At 27.4% G+C, this 20110-nt stretch overlaps 1 protein-coding gene across 1 annotated transcript in view; it reads left to right on the forward strand.

The window, feature by feature from the left end:
* The first annotated feature begins 232 nt into the window (after window positions 1-232).
* The window catches only part of LOC129965808 (N-acetyllactosaminide beta-1,3-N-acetylglucosaminyltransferase 3-like), a 34531-nt gene continuing 14653 nt past the window's right edge, over window positions 233-20110 (forward strand). Inside the window, exon 1 of the mRNA XM_056080011.1 lies at window positions 233-393. Within this exon, the coding sequence (XP_055935986.1) occupies window positions 321-393 (73 nt within the window). The 5' untranslated portion in view covers window positions 233-320. The remainder of the gene's footprint in view (window positions 394-20110) is intronic.

Consider the following 20110-nt stretch of genomic DNA (forward strand, 5'->3'; position numbering starts at 1 on the left):
GTTATTTATTTATTTAGCTCTAACTAAAATTCTACCTATCAGAACTATGGGCTTAAAAAATTATCTCTTAAAAATTAGAATTAGCATAGTCGAAAAATATTTCAATGAAATTTTCTAAAATAAATTCTATATACCATTTTTTTTCTCTAAGAATAAAAACAAACAATTCGCTGAGAGCGCTATAATCGAGACGCCAAACGATATCCACGAGTAATAAAAGAAAAACGAACAATGTGACGTCACTCCAGAGACGCAAGCAGATGTATCAACAATGGCAGACCAGAACATTTCAAAATAAGAGATAGATTCATCGAAGAAAGATGGCTTCGGAGAAGACTCCGGCTTTGCTAATTCCTACAAAGAAATTCGACGAAAAAAATCCCAAAGATAAAGGTAGGCAAAAAATATTTATTTGTATATGTGAAAACGAAATTAATATAATTTTTTTTCAAAAGCAAAATTAATCGTTTGCAAATTAATTTAAGTTTTCTATTGCTATAAAATATTTCATTCTTTTAATTGTAATGAAACGTTGGAATTGTTCGTATGAATAATGCGGTTGACGAAATGTGAATATTTTATATTTATTGCTTCTCTTTCAAAATTTGTAACTTGTTTTAAAATTCGTAAGTGCGAAATGCCAAATGAGTCATATTATTACGCACATGATTTTTCTGAAATGTAAAGCTGTGTAAACTTATAGAGTTATTAAATCGTTTTATACTAATGTTTTATTCAATTATACATTCCAAATTTTTGGAAATGATGATTAATAATAAAATTAAAAGCGATCTAACTCAAACTCTTTCAATATTTTTTTTTTGCTCTTTTTATTTATTATGTAATAAATATAGTAAAAATGTACAATTCACTTTTTTTATACTGCATTTCTTTTAAAATATTTATTTAACTAAGAAAATGATTATTCTAAAGTGATCTTTCAATATTACAATAAATAATAAAAAAAACTTTTATTTTATATCTTTTGTGAAACAAAAAAAGAAACGAAAATCATCAAAGATTTTTATAAACAAACAATCATATATAATTTCATATAAATGATATATTATTACTTTATATCTCATTTCTTTTAATATATATAGGAATTTGCATACAATTTTATAAATTCTTTTGAGGAATCTAAGAATAAAATAATGAGAAGAAATAACATAAAATCTAACATCGAAATAAAACACATCTTTTAAATCTAGCTCTATGTTTTCTTTGCAATTTGATGTTTATGCTTTCATGCATTTAAACTTGATATCAGTGCCATACTGATTATTATTAGGATTCAATTATCCAACAAAAATTCATTTCCAAATTACGTATTTAGAATATAGCTGGTTTGATAGATCATCAAAAAAATTTCTGACGTTGCATTTTTTTTCGAAATAATTAATGCATCATTATAAGTAGTCGTCATCATCATCATTAATTTATAAATGCACTGAACTGCATTTAATTTTTAAAGCATAATTAATTACATACTCTTAAGTATAGTTGATAAAGATGAATTCATAAAAAGGTCGGAATTATGAAATTATGGATTAAATTTCCAAAAATCGTTTTTGATTCTTAAATTCAAGATATTTGTATTTTAATTTTTTAGAATTTTTTAAAGCATGTTAAATATATCATTTAGATTTTTGTACCATTCAAAACATTAAAATATCACGGAAAATATGTTGAATGAGACGGATATATGATATAAAAGCGTAAAAGCAATATGAATACAATTAGAACATCATCATAATGAAACTAATTATTGATGTCATTATTTTTGCATTGTAAGGAATACTAGATGCACGAAATTTTTTTTAAAAATATTATATTTTAATTATTATTTTATTGCAATAAAGATGTAATGTAGATTTACAAGGAGGCAAATCTAAACTTAAATTAAAACTTTAAGAGATTAGGAATTTCCACCAAAACTAAAAAAAAATTCATATAGTCAAGGAATGGTTTAAAAATGATGCTTGAGACAGTTTTATAGAAAATACTTCATATTAAAATAAAATACTTAACGCCTTTTTCACATTATGCTAATAATTATAAGATATTGAAATAATGAAAATTTCGCTGCAGAAACTGAATGACCAAAAATTAATTCTAATATCATCTTTTTAGGAAAAATAGTTTCCAAATCCTTTGTAAATTAAAAGAGCAATCGGTTTAACTGTATAAATTTCAGATGTAACTGCATAAGTAGTAAATAACAAATAATGCAATGGTCGTTTATTTCCTTCAATTTCTTCGTGTTTCGGAGATATAGTACTATTTTGCAAAACATATACTATACACATATTTTAAACATAATATATCCATAAAACTCCACGAAATTATAGGTTCGTATTCAGCGAATCACCAACTAGTATATTACATTCAAATTATGCAAATTTTTTCAGCAAGTAGCATTCCGAGAAACTAGGTATTCTTTTACATGGTTCGTATTCCATTTCAAAGAATTCTTCTATCCTTCTACCGTTTATATCAAAAAGTATGCAATAAAGCACCTGTTGTCAATATTTTCGTTCTTGGATTATAACTTTCCAAATCTCTTTTAACCGCGTTCTGTTCTAATTTGTGTGCAATTTAAAATAATTAAATTTTAATTACTTATTTTAATAGTGTCATTTAATTTTATATTAATAGAATGTATATTTTTTCAATCCATCAATGAATTTTTCCTGATCTTTTCTTTCTTTAAACATGTATTTGTTTAATTTGATATCGTTAATTATTGATCGTATTATCGTTTATTATGTATCGTTTAATTATTGAAATAATTAATAGTTTATTAAAATTAATTAAATTTTTATTCCGTTACAACAGTGTCATCTAATAAATTTCAAAAAAAAAACTTTTAGATTCCTTGATGAATTATAAATGTATTAATGGCTAAAATAAAATAAATAAATAAATAATTTTTTTCATTGAAAATGATTTTATTAATCTATTAAAATACAGAAAATTATTTTTCTATCCAATTGGTTATTTAACTGAATAGTCTCAAAGTGACTAAAATCGTCAATATGTATATATCTATCTGAAAAAAAAACAATTCATCTACATGTTTAATTTTGTTCATACCTTTTCAAGTTAAGATAGTGTTTGTGTTTAGTATTAAGAGAGAAAGTAGTTTAAACATCCTATTTTTAATCTGAATTTAAAATAATCTCACTTAAATTACTTTCATTCTGTTTCCTTTACTCCTAAAATCATATCACCCTATTTTTTATTTTAAGTAGCAAGTTTGTTTTTCTATTAAGTATATAAATAATCTTCAATTTTTCTTTGGGACTTAGCAAACGAGTAAACTTTAAAAATTTCAGAAAGATAAAACAAAACAAAATTATTATTTATATATTCTAAAGATTTATCTTTTCTGCTGCTTTACAATTCAAATTATTTATTCAAGTTTTTAGACATGTCTGTAAAGGCATATACTTCTGAAAATGAGATAATTATTTACATGAATAATATTTTTTCATTAGTAATTAATTTAGATAATTCAGCAAGAGACATCAGTGCTTTGTTCTAAGCAGCATTCTAACATTTTTTTAAGTGAATAATAAATTACTATGAATGTGAAGTGATATTAATATTTATGATTTCCATTCTCTATGTTTTGTATTAATATTTAATTCAAATTTCCTCTCCTCATAAAACCAATAAGAACGATTTCCCCGGAACTATATCGCATATTGTTTGAAAATGGGGTTATTCCCCTTCCCTACAATTAAATTTTGGACTTTGGACGTAGACATTAGCGTGATGAAATCTCAAAATTTTATTTTTGCAGTCTTACATATGAGCGTTTTGTGCTTCGGAGTATAGTAAAATTAACCATGGATGTATTTTGAACGTCATTTTTTTTACCGATTTTAAGTCAAAATTTGACAAATATACTAAATCTTATTTATCCGAGTTGTTTCGATATTGAGTTATTACGCAGGCGAATGATTACGTACACATGCGACCGACAGACGGTTGACCACTCAATGGATTCCGTTTAAAATTTGATTCGATTCTGCATTACATATTTTTAAAATGTATACCAAATTTCATTCATCTGGCTCTTTGCATTTTGTACTTACCTTGTACACTTGTACTCGGAGAGACAAATAGATAGATTTTCTGTAGATGAACTTTTCTCAAAATTTAATAGAAATCAATGAATTTGGTGTTAAAAATAAATTTAATCAGTTTTTTCTCAAATCGTTTTGAGTTACAGGCAGAAGTAATACTAAAAATCCTTTTCTTTCAGACTGGTGAAGGTCTGGAATGTAAAGGATACTTATTCATCAAAAACTCTAATTCGATGTTTTAAAATTTTATTTATTTATTTATTTTTTTATTATTATTATTTATTATTTATTTTTTTTGAGGATTATGATACATTTTTTTTCATATGCCTCATTAACGAGAAGGTAAAAAAATGAAGGAGATTTTAAACTATTTTCTGAAATATATATCTGAACGTAATAATATTTTAGGATTCATTTGTATGTCTTTATATATTTTTTTAAATGGTTACTAATTAAAATCATAAAATAACACTTTAAGAATGAAAAAAAAATTCGGTTCAAGAATTCTTACTGCTTGAAAAGTACTTATGGACATTTTTCGACGACCCTGTTTCTTTTCGACAAAGTAGAGTTTTTTTTAAAAACAAATACAGATCTTGACATAAAAAATTTGCCATTTATTTCTCTCTATATAACATACACATACGTGGAATTCTTAAAGTTTCGCTTAAATTTTTAAAAACAAGAAAAATATTTTTCCAAATTTGCATTTCTTTAAAATATACTCTTGCTATAATTAAGTGATCACTATGTTTTATAGCTCATGATATAGGTCTTTTTAATACACAGGTTCTTATATTAAAGTTTTCCTGTTTAATACCTTTTATTTAAATACGAAAAACTAATGATAAAACTTTCACTCCCTATTTGGTAACATAACCATATGAAGACTTATAAAACTTTCGATAAACTTTTCGATAGCCAGATCAACATCTTAAGCCAATAAAATTGTTATTATGTCTTTTTTTCCCTAGAAAAATACACTACCATTGTACTTAGTGTATAAAAGTTATTATAATAATACGCTAATATAGTCGATTTTTCAATCGTAACACACTATTGTTATGAACTCCTCGATTTCATCTAATTGGCGATATGTTTTTTACCCCCTTCAAGTTGAATATTGAATTTCGCTAATTATTTCATTAGTTTTGCAATTTATCCACTCAAAAGAAGAACTATTAATAATAACAGCTATTGCAAATAATAGAAACACATTTAAAAATATTAATATATAATATAATCATCTATAAAATGAACTTATTGTTAACTTAATGTAGATATAGAAATCCATGATTGCCTAACATTCTGACATTTTTAAATATTGGAACAATTTTTCAGCTCTGTTCAAATGAATTTTTAAAAATTCTATTCATACTATTTTACATTAACTGTATATCAATTCAATCTATTGTAATCTTCATCGTTTAAAAAAATAATAAGCTTACATTTATCAGACATCATTTAATTAAGATAATTTTCTTCTTTGTGAATTTTAGCCTTTGATTAAGGGTTAATTATTTTCACATTATTAATAATGTACTAGAATAATGGTGCATTTTTTTATTTGCGAAATATAAATTGATATAAAAAATCGTTTGAGTTTAAAAGTGTAAAAATAAAGGAAACCTCGAAATACTGCAGTCAATAAAACTCAATAAAAATTCAGATGCCAATTTCATTCGACAAAAAATAATCTTTCTGATCTTTGTTGGTCGTCAGCACTTGTTTATCTATGTCGCCATCTGTCTAAACTATATATTTTTCTGTTTGAAATGGGTTTTTTTTTCTATGGGTATTTCTCTCATGTATTTGGCATAAACTGAAATTATCGCTTTGTATTGATTTTTCAGATTATGTCTATTTATAAAACTACATAAAAATTTCTGTAGAAAAATCTCATCATTGAAAACATTTGTCAAATAAAAAGAATGGAAGTTGAGCGAGTTTTTATATATACGCATATATTTCAAACTCTTAAATGAAACCAACGCGAAGACTTTTAAAACCTTATGACAAATTATATATATATATCTTATGATAAATTTACGCTTGAATACGTTGCTATGGCAACAGTCTTGATAAAATGTTATAAACAAGATAGGTAAGGAAGAAGAACTTTTAAATTAAAAATGCCAATCATAAAATTCATTTTTTAATAACCGTAAATTTGAAATAAATAAAAATGTGGCATTTTCTTGTCCAATATACGTTGAAATAAATATTAAGAGAACGCATGATTATCAAAAAATTCAAACAAGGGATTTTTGTGAATTTCTTTTGTAAACTATTATTTACCAAAAAAAAGGAAATAAATTTGTTGCCTACCTTTCTTTTTGCGTGCATTTGAGCGTATAAATTTATAAAATATTTTGTACAGTGAAGGATAGGCTATCAGTCCTTTTCTGTGTTAAAAAGATAACACGAAAACATAAGATATAGATTAATAAAATTTGGCATGTATTGTTCACACTAAAATTTCGTATCTGTATCAAATTTCAGAAATATACTGTCAAACGATTGGTTCTCTATGTACAAAAAAACTCAAAAGAGCAACAAGTTAGATAAATGAAATTTGGCATGGGGCATGTAAACAATCATTATAAATCTGTATCAAATATTTGTCTAAGTTTTGTTAAAGGAAGACTATTTATCTGTCTGTTTTCAACTTGTACGTGAAACAGGACGAACTGCATGTAATTAAAATCAAATTACTTTTAAATATTGGAGGAATCAGAAAAAAAATCATTTAACAATAAAAATGACATCATTGAATAAATATTTTTTTTAAAATTTTTGGATGACGAAAATTAGTTTTCCGATATAAAAAAAGTCAGGTACCTGTTTTGGAAAAGTAGATCTTCTAGTTAATGGATTTGACCTAAAATTTGAAGCAAATCTACAAATTTGAAATGAAAATTGAATATTAAATTTCATATGCCTACCTCGTTTCATCTTTTGAGTGATATTAGCCAAATATACAATAAAAGACGCAAATATAATTTTAAAAATGATTTTTTTTCGGATACACAGAAATAAAAAAACGCAGACTTTCATCAAAGTCTTTAGGTTAATTTTTCGACAATTGCAGGGCCACTAACTTACTCTTAGTGTATTTCGTATATGAAAAATTAAAAAATCCCTAAATTTCTATCAAAACTAAATTATTATTCAAAAAGTATAATGATCGTCGAATGCCAACTGTGTGTAAATTACAAGGAGTATGTAAGAAGTATGAAGAAAAAAAGTACGTGGTAGTATTTTTTGTATATATATATATATATATATATATATATACTAGCCGCCTTTGGCGACCAGCCGGTTCGCCAATCTTAGTGTTCGTTAAAATTTTAATAATTAAATATTTTATGCAATTCCAACTTCTTCAGCAAAATATTTTAAAACTTCAAATTTTGATAGTCATATAATTCACTCATAATATTATAAAGGCCTTCAGTCATAACGTGATATGTATCTCTCTAATTTTCTGTTACCCCTCGTAGAATTTATGCTTTAAATTAAAGTGTAAAGGATTAATCTGCAATTAATATAACAATATTTTTTACTGAAACAAAGCATTTTTTTAATAATATGATTACTGATAATAGAGTCACTGAGCGTTTAAACTTTATGGGCACTAAAGAATATCTTTCTTAATTTATGTAATATCTCAAGCATTTGTCAACAAAATTTTCTCAGATTCATCATGAATGGATCGATTCATTAACAATGTTTCATTTTAAATGCATCAAACACTCAGAAAATAAAATGAATCGTTTAAAATAATCTGTCGAAAACAGGTTTAAAAAAACTACTTAAAAAACGATGTACTTAAAACTATAAGCATATATAAAAATATATATATAACTAACATAAATACAATTTAATTACAAAAGCATGCAACTAACCTAAAAATAATTTAAATCATTGAAAACAGGTTAAAAAAAACTACTTAAAAAACGACGTACTTAAAACTATAAGCATATATAAAAAATATATATATAACTAACATAAATACAATTTAATTACAAAAGCATGCAACTAACCTAAAAATAATTTAAATCATTGTAAACAGGTTAAAAAAAACTACTTAAAAAACGATGTACTTAAAACTATAAGCATATACAAAAAATATATAACATAAATACAATTTACTTACAAAAGCATACAACTAACCTAAAAGTAATTTAAATCGTCCGTTGATAATGGTTGCCATGCCAACGATCAGAACACAGTGCGCATGCGTGAATTTTCTTCGCCTTTTACGTAACGCAAATGCGTGAATTTTTCTACGCCAGTTGGGGTAACGCTATGAAGATTAGACATTTTTAATTTCCTTTATTCTGTGCTATTTTAATTCAAAAGTACTTCAGAATGAATCTGAAACATGGATTAATTAACAATGTTTAATTTTAAATGCATAAAACATTAAGAAAATAAACAGAATCGTTTGAAATAATCCGCCGAAAAATCTTAACCCTAGCCTCATTACTGTTGGGAGAAAAAAAGAACTAAAGCCTAAATCATTTGGCGTTGGGGAAAATTGAAGATTTTTTGGCGGAAAAGTTGGCGGTGGGAAAATGGAAGATTTTTTTGGCGGGAAAGTTAGTTTTTAATTAATAATTGACTACCCCTAACATTTAGGGGGATGAAAAATAGATGTTGGCCGATTCTCATAGATACCGGATAAGCACAAAAAATTTCATCAAAATCGGTCAAGCCGTTTCGGAGGAGTATGGCAACGAAAACTGTGACACGAGAATTTTATATATTAGATATATATATATAATATATTATTTGAATCAATATATTTATATATATATATATATTGATTCAAATAAAATGAATTTCTTTTGATAACTATATTTTGAGCAAATAACTTTACATTTTTATTTTCTCAATTATAATAGTTTTTTTCTTTATAAAAGGTCTTTTTTATGTGTACTTACTATATAAAAAAAAAACCCCAGAAAATTAATATTTTAAAATGTGTTTCATAATATTCCCATTTCTGAATATCTTTTGGTGTCTATCACGAATTCAAAAAAAAAAAAAAAAACCCACGAAACCACAGTAATCTGGATTCATTATTTGATCAAAGCTCTGGATGACTAAGAGGAATTCATCAGCGATGAATGAACAACTACTGCTGCCTCTTCGTGATTTAGGTATCGACAGAACGCCCAATAAGAAAGCTTGCAAATCCTCATTGGCAACGCGGAGCATTACGTATATAGATAATATAAGACATGCAGAACCTTTTTTCACCTGCTGTTGAGAATAACAAGGGAAAAGAACCATTAACTTAAAAAATTCTTTTATTTATTGGATTATTTACAGAAAAAGAAATACTTAAAGCAGTGCTTTTGAAATAGAGTACATGAACTCAAAATAAAAACAATATGTGCAATAAACTATAATTTAAGCTGAAATTTTTTTTCTTGAAACTTGATGTTTGATTTTTATTATTTTTATTTAAATATACATCATGTTGTTAAAGATTTTATTTTTTGAATTTCTAAAAAAATAATACCTAAATTATATATTTTTAAGAATAATTTAAAGATATAACTTGCATCAGTTAATTAATTTTAATTTAATTTTATGTTCATTGAAGTCGAACTTCGCGTGAAAGAAAGTGAGTACAGTTATGAACAGAATTTTGAATATCACCCGTATTACTGATTTACTTCGTCTTTCAAGAAAAATACAGAAAGAAAATATTGTAATCATCAGAAATATTACTTCAAGACTTTGATAAATCTCAACGTTTCAAGCACCCCTTAATAACAATTAAATAAGAAAACACTTTTGGAATTATCTTTGTCTATTATACCTGTCCGTCTTTGAAAATACAATTAAACAAGAATACAAGTAGAACAAAGGAATTTTGATATAATGTTTTAAACCAAAACTGCAGATTTCTATCAAATTTTATATGAAATTCGTCTACAGAAAAATGATCTATTTTTGCTTTCATATGTATGCATATGTTTTAAGTCAAAAAATACAAATACTAAATAGTTCAAATTTAGTTCATTAATTCATTCTTAGAATTGTAGACCTATATCAAAGTTTTGACGACTTTGATAAAATTTTGGTTTACCATCGGTCGGTCTATATATTTTCTTTACGTTGAAGTAATAAATTGGAAGCACTACGATTTAGGCAAATTAAATTTCGTATGTGGTTTCTTCCCCAATGTTAGATTTCATCAAATTTTAGACTCGTTCGTTAGAAAAATACCCAAAATCCTATTTAGTTTTTTTTATTATAATATGAAGGACAAAACACAAGGAAGGAATTCTACTCTCTCATATATAAAGTATATACAAAAAGTATTGTAATTATCAAAAAAAAATTGAACTCGAATTTGAAATCTCAAAAATTTGCAATTTTGATGAATCTTCCCATTTGAGATCTCCTTATGTCCGATAAACGCATTTCTGGAATTACGTCTACTTGCGCATTTATGAACACATAATTCAAAACCGTTTAGAGCTAGACAAATGAAATTCAGTATGTAGTTTTAATTCTAAATTTGCAGATTCTTATCCAAGTTTGAAAGAAATCTATTTATAGGATGCGAAGACTTAGATAAAAGAATTTCAGCATCTAAAAAGTAAATTCTTTTCAAATTTTGAATGAAATCCATCAAAGGACTTACCATCTGCTAATACGTATTCCTTAATGCTTGTAAAGGCGATAACAAAAATTCAATGACTTAAATTAAATAAACGAAATTTGGTGTGTAACCTTCCTTCAAAAATCTTAGTTCTATATCAAATGCTGATTTCAGTTACTCGCAAAAAAATATGTTTACTCTATTTCGGAACACAACACTCTCATGTGCGGAGTTCTGAAACTAAAAATCTAAGCATTCGTGACCTTCACAGCTTTGCTCAAACTCTAGAATTTCATATGTAGAGAGTTTGGGATAACATCCTTATAAAAGTGATTGCGCGAAAGTTTCGAGGAGACAATATCCCCCGGTTTTTGTGAGAAACTCGTAGGATCAATTCTTCTGCTGTTTTTGCACAAACATAAACAGGTCCAAATAATGCAAATTCAAAGCGAAATTTGCTCACTTCATTTTTAAATTCATCAAAATATTTTGATATGAAGATAAAAGACGAAATCCAAAAATTACTATTTTGCTAAGAAAACATTTGAAAATACATTTTGCACTCTGAAATGTCTTCATTTTCAGCAATTAAATCAACAATGTTCTTAGCATGTTGGAATGCATAATTACAATGCCTGTAATGAACTATATAACAGACGGTTTTGGAAATCCAATTAATTCGACTGTATATGTTTTTCTTATATCTTTTCTGTTGCATTAAAAGCACTTCTTTTGAAAACAATCTATGTTTTATTAATATTAATAGCATGTACTGCTTATTATGCAATTCCAGAATGCATCTGCTTCAAGTATTTTTAAAATAAAAGTACCACTTGAATATATTAGCATAAAATAGTTACAATTAACCATTTAGAAGAAAAAAATATTTACATTTTTATGAATTTCCAATTTTTAAATAGAACAATAATTTACAGACATAACTTAATTTCATAAAGCAAAAATCTTCTTAACTTTTATAACTATTTCAATTTTAATTAGTTGAACGTTTTTAAAAATTTCAAGGCTTTAATTTTAAGTTAATGAGAGTTTTTTTTACAACAAAGAAAACTTTCTATGCTTGTCTGTTTTCAATGAAAAACAAAGTTTTTTTTTATAAAGATGAGTTTATTAATTAAAAGACAAGAAATTTCAGTCACGTGTTTTGAGTTTCAATTTAAATATGGTTATTTCCTCATTTATTGTATTTTAAAATTAATTGATATTTTCTGTTCACAAATAAACTTTTTTTCCCCTACGCATTAATTATTTTCTAAATTCGTAGCAAAATTTCACAATCGGATTCCTAATTCTTCTATTCTTCCTATAATTAATATTTACGATTTCGGCGAATAAAATCGTTTCTATAAACATTCTAAAGTTTCTTTCGCCACGTGCCAGAATGTTTGAATTCTTACTGATTCTCACAAAAAAAATTAGGCTTTTTCATACAATTTTTTTAAAAAAAAATTAAAGATGCAAATATAAAATTGAGATTTTCCTCCCCTTAAAAAGAACGAAAAAGTAAAACTGTTTCATGTGATTTCTTTGCAAATTCTATTCTTCATATGATTTGTTTCTTGTAATGCAAAAACAATGTTACGATTTTTTTTGAATAAGTTGTGCAAAAAAATAATAATAAAAAAAATTGTTTTTTTATATTATTTTTAAGAATTTATTATTTACTTTAAGTAAGGCATTTTTAAATATAATGAACAAATGTGAAGCATTTATCTGCTCAGTAGTTTTTACACAGTATTTTATAGTAATCATAATTAAAACTAAAAGTTCTTCTTTCTTTGTATAGTAATCCGACGAAAAAGAAAACAACAGTCTTCATCTTATACGGATAAGTATTAGGGCAAAAATGAACTTCAAACAGTTTGCCAACTACAATAAATTCATTTGCATAATTTCCCTCTAAAATGGCTTGAGAATGAGAATTTTTTTGCAAAATAAAATATTTTTTAGAGAACTGTTTAACTGTGTGAGAATTAATAATTGAAGAAAATCCAAATAAATAAAAAGAGCGTCAAATATCCGTTTTAAAATTGTGTGACTTTTGAATAATAAGTGTGTTTGAGAAGTATTTGAAGTATTACAAAATTATGAAAAACACTGTCTGAAAGGTATAGAAAAGAAACATGCATATTCTAGCAATATAACTATTTAAAATAATATCAGTATGAGATCCTTCATTACAATGACTTACAGACATCTGTCATTTAAAAGAACACATATACGTTGTTTTAAATCCTGTAAATCAATATAAGGTCTTTGATACATACAATCTTTTGCATATCTACGAAAGAAAAAATCGCAGGTATTTAAATCCTCAGATCAAATAATATAACTACTGATCGGAATTTATTAATGCAATCATTACCAGACTGCATCTGTTGGATTCCGGGATATAATAATATTGTGAAAAGAAAAAAAGAAAAGAGTTTTAAGATGAATATTATTAAACACTTGGCAATGAAAAAAATTGATTTTTTTTTCCTTTATAGCTTTACAATAGCTGCAAAATTTCTTGGACGTTCTGAGCTTAATATAATAAGCTGAAGCAGCATCACATATTTCTATGAAATGAATTCTTTCATGTTCAGCTTCGTTGTATAGTAAATAGAATCAGGTGGGCCGTTATGATTTTTTTTTTTTGACAGATTACATCCTAACTGTGAAACATATATAATTTGGGTGAAAGATCAACTGCCAAAATTCATTCATTTTGCTGTGTTATCTCTTTCACATGCATGTAAATTGAAAGATCGGAAAACATTGATTGCGGGATTTAATCTAGAATTAGGTCTACAATTTTGATCATTAAATCATTTGCTTAATTTTATCCATTAAAATCTTCTAACGGAATTTTTGGCTATTTATTCCTTGCATACTTCGTTAATGAAAAATAAAATTATTTATTGCCTAATCTAACATATGCGCTCCTATGTAACATTTGTAACACAGTACATCGCTGTCGTAGACCTCATAATTAAACGCAAAATATATAAAATAACATTTTTTTGGAAGAATTGTGAATTGAAAAGGAAAGTATAATTGCATAGAATATTCAACGGATAAAATGTATTGTCAAAAGTAAACGAATGAAGATTATTGGGCATATTAGTGAAAATAAAGAGAACTATTTAATCTACATATTTAACCCCCGGGGGGCACCTTGAAATGAGGATGAGATGCTTCCGGCATGGTGGTTGGATCTCGCCACACTGGAGGGTAAACAAATAGGTGGGGGATCTGACTCCTCCCATCGATGACGGGACGTACTTCCTTCGGGAAGGGTTGTACCGTGGCCGGTGATGTCCCTTAGGACTCAACCACAGTTCCCGCCAGTGTTGCTGTTACGGCGATCCGGTCATTCAGCCTTATGGTTTAAATCCGTGTGCCTTCGTGGCGGGTCGGAGAGTTAGGTGGTTGACTTAATCTACAAATTTAAAATAATTATAAAAAGCCAGAACTAGTTTCACAACCAGAACCGTTTATCCAATTCTGCTAATTTTTGTTTCATATGAAGATTTATAACGCCAAGATATGTCGCCATAAGTCATCTACCCATTCTCCACACCAACCTATATTTTCCAAAGAAATCTCAAAAATAATTATACATTATGTATGAGAAGAAAAACACCTAAGATCCCTTAGCCCCAATCATTGCACCTATTTCATTGGTTTTTATTTTCTGTAAAATCTTATAACCGCTAGGTAATTAACAATGCCCCCTCCCATTTTCGAAAGTAATCTCAAAATAAAGATATAGCCCCTACCTTCCTGAATGGACCGACTTTGCCACTTTGCGCATATTGATGACCAGTCAAAATGCTTCATGTTTATAGCACAAGAACATTTTTAAATAAGTTTTCAATTGACAAAATAAAATGTAGTTCATCAAAATTGGTTAACATTGCTATATTAATACTATTAATACGAAGAGTGAATAGATGGCGGCTTGTATATATTGGCGCGTAAAATTTTTGGCAAGAATCTCATTATTAAATATTCGTATTTACTTGATAAAGATATTCTCAAAATAACAATAAAATGTACTTAATATTTGCTTTTTATATCTTCATTTTGTATAATTTGGATTACATAAAAGCAGTTGCTAGGAACCTAAAAACCCTATTAACGCAAGAATGTGTTGAATGTTCCTTCGCTTCCATCTAATAAAAAATACTTCAGAATTCGCTTGATAAGCAAGCAGCTTGGTTCAATTCCTTCTTAAGTTGGAGTACCAAACATCTACTATCAATCTCCCAATTACACGTAAGCTTCTAGCCGTTTGGATTCGCATGTCGGTGCAAATACTCCTTTTTGAAAACATTCAAATCTGAAATAAAGCCGGAGCAGCTATTCAAACAGACGGATATTAGTTCCCATGACTTGGAGTGAGAATCTACTTTCTCTGGATTATGAGATTTCTGATAGGAAAATTCGATGCAGCAGCTGAACTCTCTAAAACAGCTATCGTAGGCATTTAACTGTCCGAAAATTATATTACAAATACAGGTCGGCGAATTTGATTTAAAGCATAGAACTGCGTAGTTATATCAGATGGTTGAAAATTTTCTTTTGTTTTGATCCAATAATTCACGTGGATCGTTTTTTATATAGAAGTAGTTCGAATTCTGAAATTTGAATGAAAAAATAATAAATGCCGAAAAGGCACTCAGGATTCGCTGTAACTGCAATTGGGAGATGGTCATTTGTTTAATTAAAGTACTTTTAGTGTTAAAAATATTGTTATGAACGTATTTATAAATAAAAAAAAATTCAAAAATAGGAACTCAAAAACAAAATCGTATAAACACGAGAGAAATATTCTAGTCAAATTAAATTTTAATCACATTTATAATATATGTATATATATTTGGAAATATTTTTATCATATTCATTGCTGTTTAATTACTTTATAGAATTTTTCACACTTTCACATTCTTTCTCACCATCTCACCATATTTTTCATAAGAAAATATTTTCTACTTTTATCGCTCTTTAATATATTTCGTTGAAAATTATTATAAATATTATTGAATATTAAAGTAAATAATTTTACATATTCACTACATGATGGCGCAAAATATATTTTTTCAAAATTTGATGAAAGTGAGATTCTATTTATTATTAGTTCTACAGTTAAGTTAGTTAAGTAAAAAAGTAAAAGTAAAGTTAGTTACTATTTATTATTAGTTAAAATACTAAGAATAAATAAAAGGATTAATAAAAAGGGTAAATAAATTTGAATATTAAAGTAAATAATTTTACATATTCACTACATGATGGCTCAAAATATATTTGCTCAAAATTTGATGAAAGTGAGATTCTATTTATTATTAGTTCTACAGTTAAGTTAGTTAAGTAAAAAAGTAAAAGTAAAGTTAGTTACTTTTTATTATTAGTTAAAATACTAAGAATAAATAAAAGGATTAATAAAATGGGTAAATAAATTAACGGAACTATACAAAATTCTGAACTTAAAAATATTAGAAGTTGAATGCAAAATCGATTGCACAGTTCTAACTATAAATGTGAAACAAATGAAATTAAATAAAATTGGGTACTGAAGAGGCTAACTTATTACAAGCAGATAAGTATGTTAATATACAAAAGAAAGTTATCGTCTTAAAAATAAATAAAAGCAAAAATTAATGCAAACGATTTTTTGATATTAATTATTTGAAATCGAAGAATTCATAGGAACCAAGTCTAAATCCATCGAGTTTTCTTTTGGAAGAAAAGGCACGAGTTATCTGAAATGGAAAATAAAAGCATAATAAACATTAAAAGGAAAACTCTTTGACTTAAACTTTAATCAATGCATATGTAATTCACTTCAATAAAAGATTTTGAAGTTCCGAAAGGGCAAAATTTTATTTCATTTCTGTACTTGCAGAGTTTCAAAATTTGGAAATCTATACATCATGTTGCAACTGAATATGAAATATATGGCAATTCAAATGTTATAAAATTCTTACGTCATTTTAACGATGTCTGCATGTTTCTAAAGTAGATGTATTTCTAAACTCTTCAACCATTCTTCGAAATTTGCGGAAAGAAGCAGATGCAAGACAGATATTTTGAAAATGGGAAATATTGCTCACACAAAGCATTGTTATTTTTAAGTACTTATATTTAATTTTTCTGAATTAATGTTTATAAAATGAATTTTTTTCTCTTACTTCTTTATGCACTTGAATTTTGAAATTTTATATATGTTCGTGTATTTAATTACAATATTTTGGAGATATAATTATCAGTTTATCGATTTAATTTAAATTTTGTTTATATGGCAGAAGTCTATCTGGTAGTGAATTTGAGAAAAATTTCTTTTCTAGACTTCATAATTTTTATAATAATGAATTATAAATTAAGAACACAAAGAAAATAATTTCAAAAATAAATCCAGTTTTTGATGTTTTCTAAGACTGTTACATTTTGTTTGATTTTTAGAACGATTAAAAGATGAATAAAATTTTAACACAAGTCCTTACAGTTGTACAGAAGGAATAGAGTTCCTCTATAAAATGGATCTAATGCACCATTCTCAGTATAACCAGGCCGGCGTCCTTGAATAGGGGTAGCGCGTCTTCCCCTTGATCTGGGTGCCCTGGGTTCGAGTCTCGGTTTGGGCATGGTTGGTGTTCTATCTGTGAGATGTGCGAATGTGCCCTCCTGTAAAAAGGGGTTGTGCGAGTTAATGAGTGATGCGTGAGTAGCTAAGTCGTACTTTTGGCTCTACCGTCGCTACTATAAAAACAAGAGGCGCTCCCCAACGCCTTAAAATCGCTGTCTTCGTAACTGCGGGTTTGTCCATGGCAAGTGCCATAAGAAACAACAACAATATAATCAGTCACTCATAGGGTGTACTTCTTTAAAGGTGTACCAAAATACAAAGAAATTTGAACAAATTTATAATAAATTACAATTTGTTTTAATATGAAACTAATTATTGGTTAATATTTTCACAGCCTTTGTATATTAATCTTCAAATCTTCAGTTTAAAATTATAAAAGAATTATCGCTATTATGACCGATTTTCATCAATCCAGTGATTCCAGTATAGGAATACATTATCTTTTAATTTGGCATGAATCTCTTATAAATAAATAAGAAGACAAAAAATAAAACAAAACGACAAAAAAATTAAAAATGTTGAATCTGAAATAACAACATTAGATGAATAAAATGTCTCACAAAATTGACAGATTTCATGTAAGTAGCATATATCAAACTTCGTTAATTGCTTCAACAATAGAATTACTTGAAAATGTTGAAATTTCCTTGAATCAGTTTAATCCTAATTCGTAGGCACTGACCAAAGAAAGCAATTTTTTATCTTATTGGTGAAAATCCATGATAAATGATTTAAAGGAGCAATGAAATGAATTTGAAGTTGATTATAACAATAAAAATAGTGCTATAGATTGTAGATTTAATTTCATTTTAATATTTGTTAAAATTAGAGAAAAAAATTCTACAGAAATGAAATTAGTATCATTAAAAAGATAATTATTTGTGATGCTTTTTGTCATTTTTGTGGGATAATATTTACAAAAATTGTCGTAGTGAAGCACACAAAAAAAACTTACTTAATTTTTCATTAATAGTTTTTAATCAACTTTTGATCTTTGAAAAGTTGACTGTAACTTTTCTTTCTCTTGAAGATCTTGTAAACTCATTAATATCGGACAAAAACCGTAGATTTGTGTAAAGAAAACATACAAGGAAACATTCATCGCTCTCTATGTATTGATTTTGCTGTTAGCTATATGATAGTATTAAACTTGGTGTATCAGATTTCAAGGCAGTTAGCAGGTTATTGATAGAAATAAAAGATTTCGTGTTGGCACAATATCTTTCGAACATCAATGTAACGTTGCATTGTAGTCAGGGTCTCTGAAAAGTGATCCACCCTGTAAAGAGAACGAAAAAAATTAATTTACGTCATGTATGCACCATTTCAATCCTATGTTAAAATTTAAACCTAGAATGCATGACTTTCCACTTTTTACAAAAAAAAAAAAAAAAAAAAAAAAAAAATTATGTGTTTTGAATAGCTGTATTTAATTTAAGAAAATTATTTTGAAAAAATTTAAGTTTTTTTTTCTTTTTTTTTTTTGTGAAGTTTTAACAAAACATTTAAAATGTGTCAGTTGGCTACGTTATGAATTACAAAATATCCCAGTGACACAAACCACATTATAACAATTCTGTAATGAAAGTAAAAGTCCCTTTTCACTAATATATTTTACAATGGATTTAAAATGTTTTGATAGCATTTTTAATGGTAGAATAACTCATACAACAGCCAATTTGGTATTTTTTCTACGTTTCCAGTTTAAATTAAATTTAAGTTCCACTATTGCCATATGCCGGTCTTTTCTGCAAACGTCTATTGAAAAAAGGATTTCTAAGCACTGATTGTTGCCCACTGAAAGAGTCATTTGAAACTTATAAATATGTATAAAAACGTGTAGTCAAACGGCTACAGATGTATTGTAGGGTTAAAGACTTTCAAAATCCAATTGTGAGGAAAAAAAAAAAAACGCAAATTACTTTTTCTTCAACTCAAAAAGTTCGTTTTACCAATCTTTGGTAACCCTCGGGGGTGCGGGGAGGCACCTCGAAATGAGGATGAGGTGCTTCCGGCATAATGGTTGGATCTCGCCACCCTGGAGGGTATACAAATAGGTGGGAGATCTGACTCCTCCCATCGATGACGGGACTTACTTCCTTCGGGGAGGGTTATACCATGGCCGGTGATGGCCCTTAGGACTCAACCACAGTTCCCGCCAGTGTTGCTGTTGCAGCGGTCCGGTCATTCAATTTTATGGTTTAAATCCGTGTGCCTTCGTGGCGGGTCGGAGAGTCAGGTGGCTGACTTACCAATCTTTTGTAAATTAACATATAAATCAGTTGGAATGATCTCGAATCTTTCTCGTATCTCGTCACTCCCCCACATTGTGGACTTTGGGTGAGGCTATGAATGCTTTGCATGGCGTTGGCGAACACTGATCCCGAAATATAGATTTTTGGTTAGCAATCAAAATAGAATTTTGAATCTAGCATTTTTAAGGAATATATCGTGCAGATATGAATTTTGAACCCCTTTTGTCCATCCGATGGAAATTAAAATTTGTTAAGAACTACAGATGTAATCACAAGATCGCTTACCCAATTTCTCTAATTTAAAACATTGAGTTCATAATTCATTGCGTTTACATGCTTGCAAAAATTAATCAGATATCTGAGCAACTCTTTGACAGCTTTGGTTCAAATTTTTAATGCACGTATAAGTCTCAGATATTAAGATGTACGTACACAAAACTTCGAAAATTGTTCAAAATATCGAATATTTTTTTATTGCTTCAAAATG

This window comes from Argiope bruennichi, chromosome 4, assembly GCF_947563725.1.
Source record: "Argiope bruennichi chromosome 4, qqArgBrue1.1, whole genome shotgun sequence".
Taxonomy (NCBI): domain Eukaryota; kingdom Metazoa; phylum Arthropoda; class Arachnida; order Araneae; family Araneidae; genus Argiope; species Argiope bruennichi.